Source organism: Artemia sp. Qi Xiang Cuo, chromosome 1 (assembly GCF_049724085.1).
Source record: "Artemia sp. Qi Xiang Cuo chromosome 1, ASM4972408v1, whole genome shotgun sequence".
NCBI lineage: Eukaryota > Metazoa > Arthropoda > Branchiopoda > Anostraca > Artemiidae > Artemia > Artemia sp. Qi Xiang Cuo.
Genome location: NC_142794.1, coordinates 6677803 through 6695909, shown reverse-complemented (window position 1 = coordinate 6695909; position 18107 = coordinate 6677803). Strand labels below are relative to the sequence as shown.

General features: G+C 35.5%; 1 protein-coding gene across 1 annotated transcript in view; it reads left to right on the top strand.

Annotated features, from left to right (window-relative positions):
- Positions 1 to 18107, top strand: part of LOC148955965 (uncharacterized) — a 76354-nt gene that overhangs the window by 17264 nt on the left and 40983 nt on the right. The window contains exons 2-3 of the mRNA XM_089088117.1: positions 585 to 641; positions 8564 to 8749. Of these exons, the coding sequence (XP_088944243.1) occupies positions 585 to 641; positions 8564 to 8749 (243 nt within the window). The remainder of the gene's footprint in view (positions 1 to 584; positions 642 to 8563; positions 8750 to 18107) is intronic.

The window sequence follows — 18107 nt, the reverse complement described above, 5'->3', positions numbered from 1 at the left end:
ATTGTTTATATGTCTAGGTGATCTTGAACTTGAATATGGTAAATAGGCTACGAACAAAACTCAAACACTCAAACAAAAATCAATTTCTGATAGCCTATAAAACCAAACTCAATCGTATTATCAGGGCTGTATTCAGGGGAGGGGAGTTTTCTCGGTTTGAACCTCCATCCATCCGAATATTTGTCCAACTTGTACAAAATTAACGAAAATGCACTTCAACAATATTTTTTGTTGCGTTTTATAAAGTCTTTATCTTAATCCCCCCCCCTGAATAAAAATCCTAGATACCCTAGTTACGGTCCTGCGCAGCATTCTCTATTAGAAGTTTAGAATAGTATTTTCTGAGCGTTTTCTGTCGAAATTACAATGTAATCGGATTGTTTCTATTATTTGGAAATCTATAGTACCTTTCCGCATCAATGTATATTACCTATTTCATATTTAATGTATTTTCAACTTCATCCTTTATTTTCCATGGAAACGGTTAATGTCTTGGACATTCAATCAAGAATACCCTAATTATGATGCATTGATTTTATTTATATTTAAGGCTTCTTTTTATAATGGTACTTCTTATTTTCCAGAGAATCGTCCAAATGATAAGGCTTCTCCCAGTACAGGCTTCAAAATTCAAAATCATGGTAAGTTTTAGTTCTTCATAACACATGGTAACCAGGATCTCTGTTGAAGTTTCATTTAGGACCATTCTCATTGAAATTTTACTGAAATTGAATAGCGCTAATTTGAAGGAATCAGTATTTTTTTATATAATTGTTCAGCTAATCAGAAAACCCTGTGAAAAATCTCATTGGTTCAAATTAGAACTCGTTCAATCTCGGTGTCAGTATAATATCATTGTGGCTTGACACGATTAACCTAATTTCACGTCTCAAGTGTGTACTGGCTAATACGGAAGTACCCAAAAAAAATTTAACGCTTACTTTTATCGTTTTGAACTATACTTTTTTTTTCTCAAGTTCATGCCTTTCATTAACGTTCCAGGTACACAAGGGGGTGAGGGGTGTCTTTGGGGCCATGACACTGGAGTTTTGATACTTTTAAAAGTGTATCCTACATTGCTTTGCTTTTTATTTAAAATCTATAATGGTAAAAATAAGAAAAAAAGCTTCAATTTGAAATGCTGAGTGAAATAAAAACAGAAATGTGAAATATAGTGAAATGAAATATATTAATACTTGTGATTTTTCGCAACTTGATTTTTTGACTTAGTGGACAACACCAATAAATTAATCTTCTCTTTTTCGATCTAGGACAAATCTTATAGAAAATAACAATTGAATCTCTGGAGCAGGGAGACAGACGCCAAGAGCAACTGAGGGTGACTAGGGTGATGTGAAATTGAGCAGAAGTCTATACGTTAACCTTGCGGCCTCCTATCTAGCTGGTCAACTTTGTGGAAAATTGGAATAGGAGAATTCATGCATCGTGATAAGCCTCTTGACTGACCATCAAGAGACCTAAGATACACAGTAATTTGATTGATTTATTGCTCAGGGCAGTATCGAGACTTGCTGTCGCGTCGGGGCCATCAAATTCAGGGAAATAGTAGGGCTATTTTTCCAATGTTACTAAATCTCTACAATCTCCAGGTCTATGGAAAGAGAAATCTAATTTGTGAATTGATTTCTAAAAGTGAAAACCCTTCAAACCTATTGCTTTATTCGTCATTTATGCAGAAACACAAATAAACAGAAAAGAAAAGAAAGAAAAAACTTATTAACATTAATGGAGCCAAATTAATTTTTAGGAAATTTTTGGAGCTTTTTTGGAAATTTTGGAAATTAGGGAATATTAAAAGAGCTCCAGAGGAACAAAGTCTATTTTCCTGAGAAAGTGTTACTTTTTGTAAATAAAAAAGTGAAAAACTAGTGAATTATATCGTTTATATGTAAAAAAAAGCTTCATACTTTCCAAAAATTAACTTGAAATAAAAATCTTTGGTCATGGATTATAAACTTATCACAAATTTAGTGATACCGTTTCGTGGCTCAATTTAGCGAAGTCAATTTTGTTTACGGAGTGACCAGCATTTTTAGGAAAATTATCCCTCGTCCCCTTCATACGTGACACCTCTGTTGAATAATACAGCTTCTTCAATTAAAAGATCATGCTATAAAGTATACTAATTTATAATGGAAAGGAATATCCATCTAAGAACCCAGTTATGCTGGAGTCCCCTTAATTCCCTGCAAATAATTTTGTGAAGGGTCATTTATCTTAGCCATTTTAATAAACATCCCCTTGCTATTTCAGGAGGGGTCATTTTAGTGTCCAGCTTTTGAGAGAGCCGACTGTTCTGAATTTCTCGTCTCTTCTCAATAATCGATTTCTTTGCATCAATAAGTCTAGAAATTCTGGCGCATTTGCTATGAAAATCTACTGGGAAAGCTGGCGTTTAGAGGAGGAAATTTCTAACACTAATATTCGGGGAATTTTCATATTCGGTATGTCAGGAAAGCAAAAAGCTAAGAAAGGTCATGGAAACAAAAAGGTTTTTTTAAAGTTGTCTATTCCTTTGTAAAGAGATAGAAGATATCTGTCTTTTTTCATTAGAAGGAAACTCGTGTATAGGGATTGACAAATTTTTGTATGATGTATCAGTTTTCATTGTGGAGTAATTAGGCCTAAGAATTTGACATTAGAAATGCTTAGAATTTGGAGTTAAGGACATTTTAGCTTGAATTAGCCGTAATTAGCCTGGAATTCGCCGTATTGAATTAAATAATAGCTGCAATGGGAGACACGGTTTTCGCTTCAGCAAAATTTGTTTCCACTTTTTTTTTAACGCTGAATTTCAATACAAAATTCACATTTTTATATCAATCGAAAATTTATGTGGAATGAGGTCTTTTCTTAAAGGCAGCTATTAAAATAAAACATAAACAATTATTTTGGATGTGTGAACAATAGCCATCCTCAGCGAAATAGACCATATAGCCGAAATATTCATTAAATTCTATTTTTCTTCGCTGTTGCTGGAAAAAACTTCATTTTGCTTAATTTTTTTTTCATATGATGGAAATGTAATGTGGTCTTCGTTGCTGGTTTTTCTTCTTTGTTTAAGAAAAATTTAGATGGTTTGGGCTTGTGAGGAATTTAATTGTTTAAAAAGTATTTGAATACAGCATCATATGCAAAACTAAATCCATAATTACATCTTCTCTAGCACTCACAGTGATTGTGAAATCGCTTTATTTAAGCTTTTTGACTGATTGTTCGTTCACCTTTAAAAAAAGGTCAATTACACAAATAGTGAGAATGCTGGAAGCTAAAAGGAATCTCATCAACTTTTAATTTATATTTTTGATCTCAAATTTAGTAAACAGACAAACTTTAACAAAAAAAAAAAAACATCACGCAAGAATAATAATTGTATATTTATATTTGAAATATATATTTTAGTCCTTAAACACAAAAATCGTGCCCAAGTCTTTTGTAAGTAATTGTACAAAAAAGTTAAGGATTTGGGCTTTGATTTGTATTACGTTGTTTTTCTCAACATTAGAGTGCTTTATTTATAAGCTTTGAACATATATTTCAACCACTGGTAACCCTCCTGGCTAAGTGGTTGGCGCGCTGTGACGGGAATCCTTTGTTTGAGGGGCACGGGTTCGATCATCATTACTTATTATTGCGATCATTATAAACATTATTAAAAAAAAAGATGTTCTTCTGAAATTATTAAAATATTATATTTTAATCTTACTTTGGTATATTTCATTAGGATTGAGTGTCAGAAAATTATATATGAAGAATATTAGGTAGGGGGTATTTCATACAAGTACCGAAATTTTTGGTACAATACAAATTTTCCAGTACATTCGGGTTTTACTTGCTCATTTCTGACTTGAATATCTATTCAAGTTTTAGTTTATCGAAAATGTTCTTCTTGTTATGGCAAATTCTTAACCTGCTCTTCAAATGGTACAAATTAACCCCTCACTGTACAATTTTAGTCGGAAACTGGCAAAGTGTATTTCGAAGCATTGGCAACGCTGCAGAGTATTTCAGGCAGCATAAGAGGCAACCATTTGGTTCTCTTGCAATCTCATAAATTCTGCCATATCCCAAATTTTGTAATTGTATTAAATGTGACGTATTCTGTCGAGTTCCATTACTGCCGATAAGCAAAGTTGGAAATGAGGTAGAAAGCGGAGCCAATAAACACATTAGCAACTTTTTTCATTAAAAGAGAGGAATAAATCGGTACTAGGAACTAGATTTTAGCAACATATAATGCACATCGGTAGAGGCGCTGTGGTGCCACTGCCTTTGGGGCTCTATATTGCTCTTTACCATAATTTTAAGGTCTAAACTTAAAATAATCTGTGGATTTAGCTCAATATCCCCCCTCCACTATCTCCTAGAAGTTTTAACTCGATAAGTCCTACCAACCTTGGGGTATGAAATATGTATTTTCCTAACACTAATATCCCTTTTTGGTCTGTGGTAATGAAAACTTTCACATTTTTTACCGGAAGTTGTTAACGCATACGTAGAACGATCTTATTAGGTCATCAGTTAAGATCACTTGACAATACCTCGTTCTTTAGTGCTAAGATCTTACATCTTTCTGCGCAGATAACCGTTCTTTAGTTCATCATTGTTCAATGATTTTACATCTCACTGATTTTAGCAAATAGTGCGAAAAACGCCATTTTTCTGCCACATAGAACAAATGAAGAGAAAAATTTGATGATACGCTCATCATTGCTCTTAGACCGCTGATCAGAACAGAATGATGAACGACGTTTGCAAAAGAACGGTATAAGAAGTAATATCTTAGTCTTAAAGATTCCCTTATAAGCGTTTTTTGGTCGAATTTAATATCTTAGCCCAATGATGAGTAAAAACGGCGTTAATAGGTCTTGAGATATTAAAATGAACGTTTTGAGTTTTAATATTGCTCTTTACTTTCCTTTAAAGGCCCGAACTCAAAATAATCCATGGATGCAGTTCAATATCCCACGCCCCCTCCATTACTCCTTGAGAGTTTCAAATCAATAAGAACAACTAATCCTGGGCTATCAAATATGTATTTTCCCAGCACTTATAGCCCATTTTGGTTTGGGGGAATCAAGAATTTTTACTCCTCCAGCCCGTCATTTCTAAAGATTTTGCTCTTGCCTCCTCACAATAAATTGCCCAGGATTTAGAGTCATTAAAAAGGGCATTATCCCAGCCTAATCAGGAGCCTTTCACCTTCCCTTTTCCCCATCTGATATAAATCAGAAAATAAACTATTTCCCTTAGAACTAAGGCAAACATGTTTTTTTGGGACGGGGGAGTCAGGTACACCAAAAACAAGCGAATTATAAAAGAAAAAAAAACTAGAAAAATGTAATAAAACTGGGATGTTTAGGGAGCATCGGCCCGAAGGAGCCTCTGCAATAGGTCTTTGCAGGAATAATTGATATTTTTCCCTTCTTAGGTTTCTATTTGTGATTCGTTATAGGCCTCTAGATTTCAGGACATGTAAACTAATCGATTAGTGTTCAGGTTGTCGTCCAGTCCAAACATGAGGCTTATCTCTTTTTCCATTCCGCTTCTTAAAATTGAAAATCTTTGGATACTAGGGCAAGGGAAAGGAGATTAGAAACAATTCAATTTCCAACACGAAAAGGTTGGCTGTAAGATTGGCCAATAGGGGAATCCGATTTTTGTCTTCCCCCTGTTTGCAAACACAGAAAGAATGTATAGAATCCTATTAAAAGGTCTTTCAAATACGTTGAAGCGTGTTTGATGAAAAAGTTATTTCTTCCACAAATATATTGACTATATATGTATAACAGTTCAACAAAAATTGTCATTGACGCCAACTTACGAAACATTTGTGGAGGGGCCAAATGAATGTTTAAAATCTATAAGGAGGGGGCAGTTTTTTTTCAATTTTTGTTCAACAAAAGAACAAAAACAATATTTTTCAAAATTAAGAGGGAGGATGCTATCCCCTGCCGTTGGTGCAAAAGACTGACGTTATAGGCTACACCATAAGTTTTTTAGGAGAGCTGAAAAGCCGAATAAAATGTGTTTCAGGACGTTTGATTGCTTTTAAAAGAAGGTGTGTTATAGGTGAGCTGAAAAGCCGAAAAAATGTGTTTCAGGACGTTTGATTACTTTTAAAAGAAAAAGTTTTTACGAACCCAAGATACGACAAAGCCGTTTGATATCAAACGCACCAGTTTCCGACTGTTTATGCGAGCAAGAAAATAATATAACACATAAAAGATCGTAAGCCGAGTGTAGAAACCGCAATGTTCGCTTGCATGTTCTTCTTCTTTTTCTTCCTACTGCGATAGGCCAGCTGCCTTCAAGATGCGACTTTTTAGTTTTTGATATTTAGCAATTCGGAAAATAATAATTTCTAAATATATAAGGCGCCAAATACTTTTGCCGAAAATGGGTTGAAAAGATCGATAGAGCTTACTTTGTTTGAGAGGGTGGGATGAACACCCTTGAAGTACCTGAAGCGAATTAAACCGCTGCTGGCAGAAGTTCTCCATGACAAGAAGTGGCAAAACTTGCAAAAAAAACTTATGCCTGAATAGTTTTGCACTTCGTGCATATTTTATTCTTTCAATTGGACAAATGCTTGGCCAGTCTCCATTTAATGCCCCATTGCAGTTAAAGCATTGATGAACCACTAAAGTGACAAGTTTAATTCAATTTATTTGTAATTATAGTTTAGGAAACCTGATAAATTCTGGTACCATCCTCAAGGTTCTTAAGTGTTTTATAAGAAAGCGTACTCTCAGTGTTGTTCTTGACTGGTTACGTGCCAAGATTATTCACTAGAGACTGGACTTCCAAATTCATGCTTCCTCTGGTATCTGTGAATAATATAGGCATAAAGGCATAATGATATAGGCATAAAGCCCCAGGACAGTTTTACTGATGACTCCACGCAACTGCTCGGAAACACGGAAAACCGCTTTACCCATAATTTCCTATTTATATTTCGAAGACGTAACCAATGAGAACTTTGAGAAGAACGTTATAATTGATCAGTCTTAACTAAGTTTGGATCAGTTGAGCTCCGATTTTGGCTAGGCTTAGCTCTAGAAGCTAGCTAAACCTCTACTGCAGATGGGCTTGGGTTCAACCGCATTTGAAAAACAGCAATAGATGAAAAATTGTTGTGAATGGGCCTGTAGTTCGCCTTTGTAGAGAAAATGCTGGGAATCACTTGCGCGTTTATCAAATTTTTCCTGGTAAATGTGTGTCACTTTATCCTTACGCTTGTGTGCGTGAACAACGTATCATACATATATTGCACGGTATTACAAATTATCATCTAAAGTTAAAACATGACAGTCATCCCAAGAAGTTTTGAAATGGTCTTTAATTCTTGATATTAGAAACGTAAAAACGTTCCTTACCCCTTTAATGGCACCTATCAGACTGAAAAAGCAAATTCCAGCATTCAAATTGTTTTCTGCAGTTGGGACTTTGGATCGTGTCTGCTCCTAAGATTAGCTGAAATTTCCTAAAGTTCATTACTAAGACCTCACATAGAAGTTTCTAAAAGACAAAGGGGATGTCTCCTTTAAGAAATCACGTACACCAGGTGGCGCGTTCCAAGTGTGGCGGAAGTGTGCCAAGCATGATGGAAAATGTGCAGCAAACTTGGCGCTCCGAGATGTGCTACAGGTGGCGGAAAGCGGTTGATCCCTCGTAAAAGACCTCACATGATTGGGGGTTTGATTTCCCTTTGTTTAGGTCTGTCCTAAGGTATTGTAACAATGTTTATATTTGCAACTATATGTGCTTATAGTTGGGGTAAATACATTTCTTAGTCAATAGTCTTATTTCCCAAGAGATAAGTAAGATCCTTTATGAATGCTCATATATGTCAGCAGTCACACATGTAATGCGTATCTTAGTAGACACTGAGATGTTGTGTAAAGTTGCATGTTCTAATTGCATTGGTAAGGTGTCAAAATCATGTAAAATATCTTGAAATGACATGGACCTATGGTCTATGGTCTATCAAGACCCATGGTCTTGACCCTCTCCCCAAAGTCTGACAATGGAATTTTCAGCTGTCAGAATAATCTACTGGCATACTTATGTTATGACGTTTTTCAACAGTGTCTTTTGAAAATGTAGTTTTTACCCCAGAATAGACCTACGATATGGTCTTAAGTAAGATAGCTATAGTATTTTGCAAAACAGAAAAAGAAATGTTCAATAGTTTTTTCTCTTGCAGAGAAAAGTAGGCCAAATCTGATAATAATGTTAGAGGAACTGAACAGGGGATATTTTTCCATGCGCAACCACTAACCCCTTGTGCCTGGGCTAAGTTTTGTTAAAATTTCTTAAAAGGATACTCTGGCATGTTCACATTTCAATTGAGGGCTTTGGGCCCGTGTCCTCCTCTCACCATATAAGAATTATAAATTTTAAATATATTTTTATATTTTCCATGGAGTCCACGTGTTTTCTCAAATGATATTACATCGATAAAATGGAAGACATATCAAGGAAAATGGTTGATGGGAAAAATACTTGACAATTAATACATTAGTTTTACTTTCCCCAGACTATCCAAGGAAGCCTGTCACCAGTTCAATGTCAGGATTAATTAACAACCCCTACTTACCGGCTTTTCATAGCTGGTCACAGTCACAGTTCGGTTTCCCGCGACAAATAAAACGGGAGTCTTCTGCCAGTCCAGAGACTTTAAGGAGCTCCAGCCGAGACAGAGAAATTGTTGCTGAGAATCAAGGTATGTAATTTGTATGAATCATTTCATTCTAGTCATTGAATTTTTTATACAGTTATCATCAGCACGGGGTTATAGGCACAAGGTATCTGGAACACCTGGTAGGTGGGGAATGGGTCAAAATTTAAGTTTTTACGGAGGCAGAGGGCTTTCGCGTAACTTCGTGCATTTATCGAGCAAAACTTGAAGCGTTTTAAACTGCCATATTTGCGGGTGCGAAGCTGTGTTGCCCTCTGGTGGATTAGTGCTATGATGAGATGTTTGAAGCAGTTGAGTATGCTTCACATTTTAAAACATGGTTTTGCAGAAAGTAAAAACAGACACTTAAAACTTGTAAAATACCAATTTTTTTACTGAATATAAGAAACTTTGGTGACAAGAGGTAGTACTTCAACCTATTAGCCCCCTCTCATCTGAATTTGCCAATGATTGTTGCAACTCCTGCACAAACAGCGGAAAGAATGGAAATATCCGGAAGAATAGCGTTCCTGAGATCATTTGAACAAAAATGTAGGAAACTCGGGAAGTTGGGAAGCTTTGGGTTTAAAATGGAGCTTTATTTACAAAATACGGAACAATCCTTGGGAATATCACACCCTCTCCCAAAAAGTCCTGGACTATGTATGCTTGTGATCGAAGGCACTAAGAGTCAAAATCCCACGAAGGGTAAATCCTTGTAAATTTGGATAGGCTGGAGTTAACGATCATATCTCAGCGTGCTTATTGAACAGTCTTTGTACTTGATTAAAAGCGGGGTACCACTCTCATGCATGCCTTTAATTTAGGTCTAACCAGGTTTTTGTTGCATCATTCAGTGCATCACTAAATTAAATGATGCATCACTAAATTATTATTCAGTCCATCACTAAATTAAGTGATGTATAAGTAAATTATTATTCAGTGCATCACTAAATTAAATGATGCATCATTAAATTATTATTCAGTCCATCACTAAATTAAGTGATACGTCACTAAAGTATTATTCAGTGCATCACTAAATTAAGCGATGCATCACTAAATTATTATTCACTCCATCAGTAAATTAAGTGATGTACTCGTATAAGTAAATTATTATTCAGTGCATCACTAAATTCAGTGATGTATAACTAGATTATTATTCAATGCATCACTAAATTAAGTGATGCGTCATTAAATTATTATTCAGTGCATCACTAAATTAAGTGCATCACTAAATTCAGTGCATCACTCTTGAGGGTTTTTACTTTGTTCCTATGTATACTTGGCTGTAGAAGCAATAGTATTGGTGTGGAAGGAGAAATTTAAGCTGATCGTCAATAATGATCCTTAGATCTCTTTGGTCATTGATTGCTTCAAGGATTTGGAGTAATTTTTGATTCTATTATTTGGTTGCAGTCTGACTCACGACCTCCGACAAACCTGGGAGGTTGCTCTGACTGCTGAAGAATTAAAAATGTTCCAGTTTACGAAATGTGCTTCTGTATGCCAGCTATACGTAGTGGGGGCAAAGTAAATATTTGGTGGGATAAAAATATGAAGTAGAATAACTCCATATTTCCTTTTTTCTTATTTTTTAAACAATTTCTGTTTCTAAAAATGTTCAAACATTTCATAAACTTCTCTTCAATACGCAAATTAATTTGAGAAAGTTTAGTGTAGTTTCAAAAGGCATTGAGGGACAATAGATTAGTTCCCCTTTGTTAAGATCAAGGGGTTGCGCACAGTTCATCCTTAGTAGACAATTATTTAGTTCTCCTTCTTTTATTTTTGAGGTCCCTCTGGGGTTGTATCAGAGCTCACGCTCAGTACTAAATCCACGACTTCCACCCTTCCCCCATGCCTAAATGTGTCCGGTGTACATGAAGCGGGTAGGTATAGAACCCCTCGGTCAAGATACCTTTAATATTAATGTTTTAGGCTGAAACCACATGCCTAAGGAAATCTGCTTCCGGTTTTTTTCTTCGGCCTACCAGGTCTCTTTGTGGGTTAGTTATATTTTGTTTTTGGTGCAAAATTTAGGATGCCTAAGTGATGTTCAAACGCATGTTGACGTCCTCATAAAAATTACGAGAATTTTTGGCCTGTGCTATGAAACCATGACGGCTATTATGGTTAAATTTTATGACTTAAGTAATTATGTCTTAGCTCGTAGGTAACATGCAAAATAAGTGCTGATTTTCGAGTCAGTTATTATTGAGAAGCTTAGTTGTTTTTGTTATTTTTTTTTTATAATACCTGTAGACATATAGCCTAGATGTTTGACTGATATTGGATATTTGATAGATTTATGTCCAGGTGATCGGGCATTTGGTATAATACTGGTTAGTATTTGATTTGATATATTGATTTCAATACATCGATACTTGATTATCCTTAGGTAGAGAGTCCATTGAATTATTGCACACGAAGTCTGCAGAACTTCCTGTAAGCTGAATTTATATTGCTTATTAATATTTTTTTCCATTAATAAAATATGTAAATAGTAGTAGCATATACTCGTGAAGACCGTATTGCTCTGTAAAAAAAACCTCACCCCCCCCTGATGGTCCCATATATAGGCCCAACCCTAACTTTCTTTGATAAAAACGGGTGTCTGTATCCTCGTCCGTAGTCCCCGAAGCCGCGCCACACCGACATGAAGGCGGCGAATGTGTGATTTAGTATCAGCGGCGGCGCGCCGCCAGGCGCGCCGATTTTTCTGATTAAAAATAATAATAAAAATTCAACTTCACCAGGCACGTTCAAACTCGATTTTAGTAAGGATTTTTAAATGATTGGCTAAAAACATACAAGAACAATATGACAAAACAGGAATTTGTTGGGCCGTGCGGAAAGTGTTTATGTTCACCGTCGATCAGACCAAGTAGAATTCTCATTTTTAGCCACTAGACCCAGGGAAACCTATGTTGTGTTTATGTTTAACATCGCATTGTTCCTATAAAATCCCGTGTTTAGTCATTTCCTTCTTGTTAATGATTTGGGCTAATGTGCGTATAACTTTCAAAGTTTGAAGCTCAAACATCTCCTGTTCATCAAATACATACGAAAAGGAAGTGAAAAAAAACAAATAACATCATCGAAAAAACATTGTATACAAGTCAGATACCATGGCTTAACAACACCAACAATTTTAAATCAGCGGTTACATCACTTCAGTTACAATTTATGTAACAAAAGTGAGTTTGTTCACTCTGCCTGGAGCCATTGATCTTTTTGCAGTCACTATCAGTCCTGTCGTGCTAAAAAGCCGTTTAGCTGGGGTACTTGTAGCCGGTACAGCCAGAACTTTACGAGCGTAAACTGCCACTCGCGGGATCTGATACTAACATTGGACATTGGGGTCCCACAGAATGCCACAAATGGGCTTCTTCTTTGTATGTGCTGAAATAAGTTGTTTTTATAAGGGAGAACACACCTGCACCTTTACCATAGGGCTCCTGCGCTCTACACTACAGGAGGAACTAAACTGCACCTTTACCCTCTTCTCTTATCAACACGAATAACTCTCCAAAATTCTTTTCTGAAAGAAGTGGTCAAATTATGACGTTTCAAGTCAAAGTTTAAGGCTACTTCAACTTCAGTGTGCTCTGCTAAGTGTGCAGAAAAAAAAAAATGTAATTCATTTCAATAGATATATTTCTATACTAGCTCTAGATAATCTACCAAGCGGGAAACTACCACGAATCAGCATCGATAAATAAATGAAATCCAAAACGAACAGAAATTTCAATAAATAACCGAGTCAAACTCACAGAAATTAACATAAGAAATTAACGACCAGAAATTAACATAACTTGGACTCAAAAGCCCTATGGCTTTCCAAGGCGAGAACATAATTTTCACATTACTAAAAAAAATATAATTTTTTTTACTTATATAGATTTAATAATCAAATAATATTAACATTTTAATTACTAAATATCAGTATATGTTTATTAAACTGACAATGAATATTCATTTGTTTTTTTTCAGTAAAGTGCAAATTATGTTCTGACCTTGGGAAGGCATAGGGATTTTGAGTCGAACTTATTTTAATTCTTGCTCTTTTTGAGTTTGACTCGGTCATTTATTGTAATTCATGTTCGTTGTGTGTTTCATGTATTTACCGATGCTGATTTGTGGTAGTTTCCCGATTGGTAGATTATTTGATTTTATTTTTGCTCATTTTTTTGCTTAATGAAGTTCTTTACTTTGCTTTGAAAAACTTATTTTGTGGAAAGAGTTTTTTTAATTAATATCTGTTCGTTTTATATTGACATAGTCTTTTCAGGGAAAAAGAAAATAATACTTTAAATCTTTTCGTTTTTTTAAGAATTTATAGTTTGGCCTCGCTATTTGTATGATGGAAAAAAATTTTCAGCAATTTTTAACAACATAGACCCTTTTAAAAATCTGGACTCAAAAACTAGTGTTTAATTTAGTTTCATACCTTCTCTAGTTGATCTGAAATGGAAAAGTTGATAACATTAGCAAAAAAAATTGTTTACTTTCTTTGATAGCTTGGATACACTTACGCTATTTTGATTTGGTCAAATTTTAAGAGCAGAAGAAGCCCCGAAAGTTTGAACATAGTACCTTCAGTCGTTCTTGGGATACTGCTGAGATGCCTTATTGGGAATTAGCATTAATACAGTGCATTTTTATTTAATCTTAAAGCAACATTTACTTTTTAAACATAAAGGCAAATGGCAGGGTGGGGTTGGGAGGGGGATTAGTTTCCCTTCAATCACTTTCGACTATTAAAAAGGACATCAGTCCTTTCTATTTTCAATCGAATGAGCCCTTTTCGAAGTTCCTACGACAATTCCTTTGATACGAAGTACCCTGGTCTAAACAACAACAACAACAAAAAAATTATAGGCTACACTATACCCACATCGATCTCTAAAATAAAAATGTCAAGCCTTCCAAACAATTGTGATTATTAAAAACGACACTAGGCTTTTTGATTTCCAATTGAATGATCCGGTTTTTAGTTTCTGCGATAACGCTTTCTACAAATACCGTATATTCCCCCAGGGCATAAATTACAACCCTTATCCCATAGGGGTGTTAGGGTAGTTGTCATCTTCTAAGACCTAATTTCCCGAACTTTCAACTACTTTAAACAAAATGGATTTCTCAAACTGTTGATTGCATGTGTTTTGGAAAATGGTGGGCGTGGAAAGGGCTTTAGTTACCTTCCAGTCATTTTCGACTATTAAAAAGGGCACAAGCCATTCCAATCTCTCATTGAATGAGTCCTTTTGAAGTTTCTACAACAACTTCTTCGATATGAAGTGCCCTGGTCTAAAAGAAAAATTAATAAATAATACATTGTGCCAACATCGTTCTTATATACCCCCAGGGCATAACTTAAAACCCTTGCCTTAAGGGTTGTGGGGGAGTAACCTCCTCAAAAAACATATTTTCTCTCTGGAAATCAGTTACTCTGAACAAAATGGCTATCTTACAATTTTGATTGGATGTGTTTGGGGAAATGGTGGGCGTAGAAGGAGTGTTAGCTGCCTTCCAATCACTTTCGACTATTAAAAGGGGCACTAGCTATTCCAATTTCCAATCGAATGAGCCCTTTTCGAAGTTTCTACGACAACTCCTTCGATACGAATTGCCCTGATACGGAAAAAAAAAAAATAGTACATTGTGCCAACATTGTTCTTTACTTAGGCAGCTCGATTGCGCTGTCTATGATAACATCCTGAATTGCCTAATGCTCTTTTACCTACCTCTTTTCATCCGAAAAATCAGAAAGAAAAATGAACATGGATTTTAAAGTGGAAGGTAGAATTTTTGTTTCAAGAAAAATTTCTTCTTCTCCTTCCTACGAACCGATATAGATGGCGAGCAGTATTTATCTTTAAGAAACAGATTCGCCGGGTTTACGGTTGAAGCCCGATTGTCTATCCCGATACCCAAAAAGGAGAGAGAAAAAAAACGGCAGTTGAGTAGGGCCGCCGCCGCCGACCGACGCCGCGGTGGCGTCAGCGCCGGGCTACAAGGGTGGCGGCGCGCCCTCGGGTTTTGTTCGGCGCCGCTCCCCCAACTTTTCGGCGCGGCTTCGGGGTCTACTCGTCCGTATGAAATCTCGCTTCGTCTGAGTGACAACAATAGAAGGTAAATTTTTACCAAATCATATTATTGAGTTAGGAATATAGTGAATACACCATTCGATGCCTTTCTTTATGCTGATTACGAATATAATGATCATTTCTATCGGAAATGAATTTCAGCCCCCCCCCCTAACCTAACCTAACCCCACCCCCATATGTGCAAATATATATCCTGAATTGACGTATATAGGGGGGGGGCTAAAATTCATTTCCGATAGAAATGATTGTTATATTCGTAATCAAACAGTTCGTGGTAACGAACTGTAAGTAAGGAGCGACCCGGCTCAATGGTAACCGAAAGTCTAAAAAACGGAATTTTGATACCAATAGATACATCAAAAGAATCGAATTTTAATTCTGATTTCCAGTATATAAGTGTCATCGATCTGGATCTTACCAATCAAAGGCTACGCGCCTGAGAAAATTTGGATGATTTTTGAAAAAAGGGGGAAAAACCCTCTAAAGGCTATAGAACCTTAATGAAAATAACACCATCATATTCAGCGTATCATAAAACTCTACTATAGAGGTTTCAAGCTCCTATCTACAAAAATGTGGAAATTTCCAGTTTTTGCCAGAAGAAAGATCACGGACGCGTGTTTATTTGTTTTTTTTTTTGTTTTTTTTTTCTTTTCCTCAGGGGTAATCGTATTGACCCAGTGGTACTATAATATCGTAGGAGAGATCATTGTAACGGAAATTAAAAGTTCTAGTGCCCTTTTTAAGTGACCAAAAAAATGGGGGGCAACTAGGCCCCCTCCCACGCTCATTTTTTCTCAAAGTCACCAAATTAAAATTTTGAGATAGCCATTTTGTTCAGCATAGTTGAAAATAGAATAAAAATGTCTTTTAAGATGACTTACTCCCCAACTGTTCCCAGGGAAAGGGCTGCAAGTTATGAACTTTGCCCATTGCTTAAATATTGTATTGGTTTTTGGGACCTATAGAGACATTTACAGGAATGATTTTTTTCTGGTAGGGTGGGCTGGAGGAGGGGGTTACTCAGGAGAATCTTTCCGTGGAGGATTTTTCTTTGGGGTAAGGGAAATTTCTATGAAGGGGGCGCCGGATTTCCAAGCATTATTTAAAAAAGATCAGAAATTAAATTAAAAAAAACAAGTTTTTTCAACTGAAAGTAACAATCAACATTAGAACTTAAAACGAACAGAAATTATTACGTATATGAGGGGGTTCTCCCCCAAGTCAATACCTCGCTCTGTACGCTACAGTTTTTTTTTTTAGTGCTTTCAAAAGAGCTATCTATTCTAATTAAACGGCCTTTGTGATTCAGGGGTTTGTGAATTAAAATTTTTTTTAACTTTTAACGTAAAGAGCGTGGTATTATCTAAGGGGAGAACCCCCTCATATACGTAATAACATATATGTAATAAAAAAAAACATTAAAAAAAACAAGCGATACGGCTCAATAGTAATCGAAACTTTTAAAAGCGGAATTTTGATGTCAATGAATGTATCAAAAGAATGGGCTTATAATACTGATTCTAAATATATAAATTGTTAAGTTTCGTATTACTCATCAAAGGCTACGAGGCTGAGAAAATTTACCTGATTTTTTAAAGAGGGGGGAAACAACCCCTACAAGTGAAAGAATTTGAATGAAAATCACACCGTCAGATTCAGCGTATCAGAAAACCCTATTACATAAGTTTCAAGCTCATATCTGCAAAAATCTCCAACTTTGTATTTTTTGCCAGAAGAAAAATATACGAATATAGAAGTTAGTTAGGTAAGTTAATTTGTAAATTACGTCAGAGTCAAATTTAGAGACAGCCATTTAGAAAAAGAAGAGTAAAATTTTTATGCAATTTTTGTTTACTTGTTCAATGACGGTGAACCAAAATAAAAGCTGCATTAATTAAAAAACGATCAGAAATTAAATAAAAAAAACAAGTTTTTTAAACTGAAAGTAAGGAGCGACATTAAAACTTAAAACGAACAGAAATTATTCCGTATATGAAAGGGGCTGTCCCCTCCTCAACGCCTCGCTCTTTACGCCAAAGTTTGACTCTGTCTCACAACTTTATTTTTTAAAACAATAAAAAACTTTAGCTAAAATTCTACTGAAATAGTATGTATTGCATTTTTAAAAACTAAAGCCAGTGAAAATGGGATTAAAAGCTCAAATTTAAGGTAAACGGTATTTGTTCGAATTTGGATAGGTAGACCTGTCATGTATGCAATTGTCTAAGCCCTAGAAATAAGAAGAGATTGACACAGTAGCTTGGTAATATCTTTCCAGGGTATATTTTTGGCCCTGGATTCCTTCCTGAAAGTTTCATTCACCTAACTCGAGTACTTTTTAAGATGACAAGAATAAAAAACACTTTTTTTTCCAAAGTGTTTTTTCTAAGTGTTTAGTGTTTTTTTTCAAGTTCTAAGTGGTTTTTTTTTCAGTGAACGTTTTTCCAAGTATTAAGCACAATTATTAGGTTAATATAGTGTTTCATTCAAGTGTTTTATGGTGATCGCTGATCAAAGTTTATGTTATTTGTGCCTTTCATTTTTGTTATTTTACTATCTTCATGGCCGTATATTTGGCTTTAAAATACACTTCTCTATCTATCTATCTAATATGCAGAATAATTGCACCAAACAGATTTTAGATGCAGACCCGCTACACTTTACCCCTCCCCCTAATATGCAAATTTATAGCCCAAATTTATTTCTAAAGTAACGAAGAAACTAACGAAAAAACTGGTGTGTTCTCGAATTTTACACAGCGTAAACTTGAGTGAATGGCGCTTAATACACAAGTACCAAAATCCCCCCTACGAAAAAAAACTCAAATAAAATTCTCAAATTTGGAAAGCCTTATTTTCCACGGGGGGATTTTTCGGGGGGGGGGGGTATTTTCCGAGGGGGGGGGGTGTTTTCCGGGGTTATTTTTCACGGGGGGGGTAAACGCCTAGAACCGTTCAAACTATATATATTTCACGGCACTTGTGAAGTATTGCTAGTTCATAGAGCATATTAATTTAAAACAACAGAGTTTTTCCCTTTTCCTATTTTTTACTGCTATAATTATGGAAATGCATGCTTTTTAATAATTCTCTGTGGTATTTTCCCTAATTTTAATAACTAAAGTATTCCCTACCCTAATAACTAAAGTAGGTACTCCTATGTTAAACCTACTCTTTTATATCCTGCAATGGAAACCGGTCACCAAAAACCTGTTTTGACGGCTTAATTCAAGACACCGCTATAGGGTAATGCAATGTATAACATGGTTTTATTTGCTTATACGATATTTA